At 43.9% G+C, this 6,000-nt stretch overlaps 1 protein-coding gene across 4 annotated transcripts in view; it reads right to left on the bottom strand.

Annotated features, from left to right (window-relative positions):
• The window catches only part of SVOPL (SVOP like), a 109,608-nt gene that overhangs the window by 22,852 nt on the left and 80,756 nt on the right, over positions 1 to 6,000 (bottom strand). For all 4 annotated transcript variants that reach the window (XM_017504284.2, XM_017504287.2, XM_017504288.2 and 1 more), the window contains one exon: positions 5,251 to 5,340. In XM_017504284.2, coding sequence (XP_017359773.1) covers positions 5,251 to 5,340 — 90 coding nt within the window. The remainder of the gene's footprint in view (positions 1 to 5,250; positions 5,341 to 6,000) is intronic.

The raw sequence follows: 6,000 nt of genomic DNA, 5'->3' as shown, positions 1-6,000 counted from the left end.
AAATACTGGCAAACAGATTGCAACAGCACATCAAGAAGCTTATCCATCACGACCAAGTAGGCTTCATCCCGGGGTTGCAAGCCTGGTTCAACATACACAAATCCATAAATGTAATCCATCACATAAATGGAACCAAAGACAAAAGCCACATGATTATCTCAATAGATGCAGAGAAGGCCTTCGATAAAATTCAATAGCCCTTCTTGCTAAAAACTCTTAATAAACTAGGCATTGACAGAACGTATCATAAAGTGATAAAAGCTATATATGACAAACCTATAGCCAATATCATAATGAATGGGCAAAAGCTGGAAGAATTCCCTTTGAAATCAGGCACTAGACAAGGATGCCCTCTCTTCCCACTCCTATTCAACATAGTATTGGAAGCTCTAGCCAGAGTGATCAGGCTAGAAAAAGGAATAAAGGGTATTCAGTTAGGAAAGGAGGAAGTCAGACTGTCTCTATTTGCAGATGACATGATTGTATATCTAGAAGATCCCATCGTCTCAGCCCAAAAGCTTCTCTAATTGATAAGTAACTTCAGCAAACTCTCAGGATACAAAATCAGTGTGCAGAAATCACAAGCATTCCTATACACCAATAATAGACAGAGAGCCAAATCAAGAGTGAACTCCATTCACAATTGCTACAAAGAGATAAAATACCTAGGAATACAACTAACAAAGGATGTAAAGGACCTCTTCAAGGAGAACTACAAACCACTGCTCAATGAAATAAGAGAGGACACAAGCAGATGGAGAAACATTCCATGCTAATGGTTAGGAAGAATCAATATTGAGAAAATGTCCATACTGCCCAAAGTAATCTATAGATTCAGTGCTATCCCCATCAAGCTACCAATAACCTTCTTCAAAGAACTGGAAAAAAACCACTTTAAGCTTCATATGGAATCATGAAAGACCATGCATAGCCAAGACAATCCTAAGCAAAAAGAACAAAGCCAGAGAGATCACACTGCCAGACTTCAAACTATACTACAAGGATACAGTAATCAAAACAGCATGGTACTGGTACCAAAACAGAGACATAGACAGTGGAACAGAACAGAGACCCCAGAAGAAACACCACACCTCTACGACCATATGAGCTTTGACAAACCCAGCAAAAACAAGCAATGGGGAAAGAACTCCATGTTTAATAAATGGTGTTGGAAAAACTGGCTAGCAATGTGCAGAAAGCAGAAACTGGACCCCTACCTGTCATCTTACACTAAAATTAACTCCAGATGGATTAAAGATTTAAACATAAAACCTAACACCATAAAAACACTAGAAGAAAACGTAGGCAAAACCATGCAGGACATACACATAGGCAAGAACTTCATGACTAAAACACCAAAAACGATGGCAATAAAAGCCAAGATAGACAAAGGGGATCTAATTAAACTCCAGAGCTTCTGCACAGCAAAAGAAATCATCATTAGAGTAAATTGGCAACCAACAGAATGGGATAAAAATTTTGCAATCTACGCAACTGACAAAGGGCTAATATTCAGAATCTACAAAGAACTAAAACAGATATACAAGAAAAAATCAAACAAGCCCATTCAAAACTGGGCAAAGAATATGAACAGACACTTTACAAAAGAAGACATATATGAGGTCAACAAACATATGAAAAAATGCTCATCATCACTGGTCATTAGAGAAATACAAATCAAAACCACACTGAGGTATGATCTCACACCAGTTAGAATGGTGATCATTAAAAAATCTGGAGACAACAGATGCTGGACAGGTTGTGGAGAAATAGGAACACTCTTACGCAGCTGATGGGAGTGTAAATTAGTTCAACTATTGTGGAAGACAGTGTGGGGATTTCTCAAAGATCTGGAAATAGAAATTCCATTTGACCCAGGAATCCCATTACTGGGTATATACCCAAAGAACTATAAATTGTTCTACTATAAAGACACATGCACACGTATGTTCACTGAAGCCCTGTGTACAATAGCAAAGACCTGGAACCAACCCAAATGCCCATCAATGATAGACTGGACAAAGAAAATGTGGTACATACACACCATGGAATACAACGCAGCCATGAAAAACGATGAGTTCGTGTCCTTTGTAGGGACTTGGATGAATCTGAAAACCATCATTCTAAGCAAACTAACACAAGAACAGAAAGCCAAACACCGCATCTTCTCACTCATAGGTGGGTGTTGAACAATGAGAACACGTGGACTCAGGGAGAGGAGCATCACACACTGGGGACAGTTGTTGGCGGGGGGGGGGTTGGGGAGAGACAGCAGGGGGTGGGGAGGAATAACATGGGGAAATGCCAGATATAGTATGCACCTAAAGTAAAATAAATAATTTTTTTTAAAGGCATCTTTGTTATCAAGTTACCCAAATAATTCTGAGAAGCATAAAAGTTTGAGAACCATCTTTAAGGGAAATCTGACTAATCAGCTCATGACAGTCACACCAAACCCTACTGTCTACTTGAAGCAGCTCACCCAATCCTAAACTGAGGCAAATATCCTAGGAGCTGGCACAAAGCTTCCTGGATTCGAAAGCTCCCCAATCCAAACCTGCTAAAGAAAGCAGAGCATCTCGATTCCACAGTGATTGGTATAACAACACTCTTCAAAGTTAAATTACTGAGAAGCATCCATTGGAATAGCATTTCACCTTGATCATTATTGATCATCATGGTCATATTAGCTAACATTTACCAAGTGCTTACTCTATGTCAAACACTGGGTTGATTGATTTACATGTATTCAACTCATTTCATCCTTAGAGCAAAACTCTGTAGTGGGTGCTATTATTTATCTCCACTTTACAAATGAGGGTAGCAGGCTGGGTGTGGCGGCTCTCACCTGTAATCCCAGCACTTTGGGAGGCTGAGGTGGGCAGATCACGTGAGGTCAGGAGTTCGAGACCAGCCTGGCCAAGATGGCGAAACCCCATCTCTACTAAAATTACAAAAAATTTGCAGGGCATGGTGGCGGGCACCTGTAATCCCAGCTACTCAGAAGGCTGAGACAGGAGAATTGCTTGAACCCAGAAAGCAGAGGTTGCAGTGAGCCAAGATCACGCCACTGCACTCTATCCTGGGTGACAGAGCAAGACTCTGTCTCAAAAAAAGAAGGCAAGAAAAGAAAAGAAGAGAAAAGAGAAAAAGAGGGTAGCAGAGAAAGATAACTAAGAATCAATTACAAAGAGTTGAGAATCCAGCCCGGCTACAGGATGCTGAGCAGAGCAGGGCCTTGTCGCCCAGGAGACCTGGTCCCAGCTGGGTTGTTCCTAATCCACAAACCCACCAACAGCAGTGTAGCCTCTGGAATAAATACCCACAAATGCCCAGGGAAAACGTTCCAGGTGGCCGAGAACTCAATTCCTAATGAAAGCTTGGAAAATGAACTATGTCTCAGTCCAGTCATCCAGAAATAGGGTTAATATTTCACTCCTGGAAGGGTGCAGTGGCTCAGCCTATAAATCCCAGCACTTTGGAAGGACAAGGTAGGAGGATGGCTTAAACCCAGGAGTTAGAGACCAGCCTAAGCAACATAGTGAGACTCCACCTGGGGGCACTGAGGCCGCAGGGAGCCATGACTGTGCCACTACACCCCAGCCTGGGCAACCGAGTGAGACCCTGTCTCTGGAAAAAAAACAATGACGACTTTTTTTCATCACTAGGTTCTTCTGTGAAAATGATGAAATAAGTACTAAGAAATTTTGAAAAGCAAAAGCAACAGACACAAGCCATCCCCGTTTTTCTTTAAGACAGGTGGGGATTAGCTTGGTTTCTCAGATGTTAAAAAAAAAAAAAAAAAAAAAAAGGGGAAAAAAACCCCCAAAAAAAAAAAAAAAAAAAAAAAAAAAATTGTGGTAGCAAAATCCCTGTGTGAAATTGTAGGAAATACACGATCAAGTCTGCTCAGCACAACCCAACTCACGTTCTCTGCAATTTCACCTCCCCTAGCTGCATTTACACACAACCCTGGCTGTGAAACACAGCTGAGTTAGCTCAAGCATGGACAACTGCCCAGACCTGGGCCAATGGGGGTCTCGATCTCGAGATTCAGAGAGAACTAATCAGTGTCTTCTGGATGCCGGAGCAAAGTTTATGTGTTTGGGATTCCCGGAGTGCCACATGCACGGGCACCCACAGCACCCTGGTTCTCAGGGAGGGGGGAAGCTTGCATGCTCGGGTAGAAATGAGTGACCATGGGCACCAGACAGAGGAAGAGGGGCCCCTGTGAGCCCCCACTCCTGGATCAGGCCCTCCCCGGGCTCAGCCTCATTCCTGCCTTATTTTGCTATAGCCAGATCACGTGGATTTCTGTTTCTCTTTCTTTGTTTCTTTTTTTTTTTGAGATGGAGTCACGCTCTGACACCTGCCTGGAGTGCAATGGTGTGATCTCGGCTCATGGCAGCCTCTTCCTCCTGGGTTCAAGTGATTCTCCTGCCTTAGCCTCCCGAGTAGCTGGGATTATAGGCACATGCCACCACACCTGGCTAATATTTGTATTTTTAGTAGAGACGGGGTTTCACCATGTTGGCCAGGCTGATCTCGAACTCCTGACCTCAGGTGATCTGCCTACCTCGGCCTCCCAAAGTGCTGAGATTACAGGCATGAGCCACCATGCCCAGCCTGGATTTGTTTTTTTTGCAGCAAAAAAAAAAAAAAAAAAGACTGACTAATGCAAAATGGCAAGCTCCATAGATCTCTGAAGAACCATGACCCTGAGGGTCACCATAGCTGCCTCTATTGTTTCTCCCAAAACAAGGCTCCATCCACAGCTCCAAGTCACCCCTGGATTTTTTCCCAGCCTAAGCCTGGCTCACCTGTGCCCAGCGCCACCTCCTCGCACCTCAGTTGAACCTGCCCGCACGCTCGGCCTCTGTTTTTCAGTTGCCACCTGGACAATGGACCAGACAACAATTCTAACTCAGGGTTTGAGCCACTGTCATTCAGCTGCCCAGGTTTCTCGTGTTGTCCATTGTTTTCCATCTTCCCCCAGTAATACCCAGTTTAAAACCGAGCAAACCCTGAATGCAATGCAATGCATACTACTGACGGAAGCCTGGAAGACTGGTAGCAGTCACGTGGCTTCTCTCTCTACAGAAATCCACCAGACAACGGGGAAACAGCACCTCCGGAAAACTCATGAAGTCAATAGAAATTCTTGGTTACACCTTTCATCTGAAGGGCCCTGGGGTTCCTCTTTCCCCACCTCTCTCAGACTCACTCTCCCTACAGAGTCCTTGGCCGTACCTGGGATATAAATGGCGCCACCATTGCACCAATGCGACACAGGGAGCCGCTGGTTCCCATCCCCAAAGCTCGCATCGTGGTGGGGTAGACCTGCAGGGAGAGGCATAGAAGGCGCCAGTCAGTTTACGTCTGTCTGTCTGTCCTTCCCCGAGCCCTCCTCTTCCCCTCCCTCCCCACATCAGGCTTTGGAATACACAGAATGCCAAACACAGTTACAGAACATAAAACAGAAGGTGTTCACTTTCTCAGGCACACAACTTTAAATTTTTGGGATAATATCATCAAAAAATAAACATTTCAAAATTATCCTTTAAATGAGCAAATTCCAAGGCTGGGCGAGGTGGCTCACACCTGTAATCCCAGCACTTTGGGAGGCCAAGGCTGCAGATCATCTGAGGTCAGTAGTTTGAGACCAGCCTGACCAACATGAAAGAAACCCATCTCTACTAAACATACAAAATGAGCCAGGCACAGGCATGCATGCCTGTAATCCCAGCCACTCAGGAGGCTGAAGCAGGAGAATCGCTTGAACCTGGGAGGTGGAGGTTGCGGTGAGCTGAGATCATTGCACTCCAGTCTGGGCAGCAAGAGTGAAACTTAGTCTCAAAAAATAAAATAAAATAAAAATAAAAATGAGCAAATTCCAAAAATGTGTTTCACTGAATATTCCACATATAATTTTAGAAAGACTTCAGAACTATAAATATATAAAACTGATTCGCCTGAATGGAAAGAAAATACTCCCCAGAG

The sequence above is a fragment of the Cebus imitator genome, unplaced genomic scaffold, assembly GCF_001604975.1.
Source record: "Cebus imitator isolate Cc_AM_T3 unplaced genomic scaffold, Cebus_imitator-1.0 Scaffold319, whole genome shotgun sequence".
In the NCBI taxonomy this organism is placed as follows: Eukaryota; Metazoa; Chordata; class Mammalia; order Primates; family Cebidae; genus Cebus; species Cebus imitator.
This window is presented reverse-complemented; position numbering and strand designations above follow the sequence as displayed.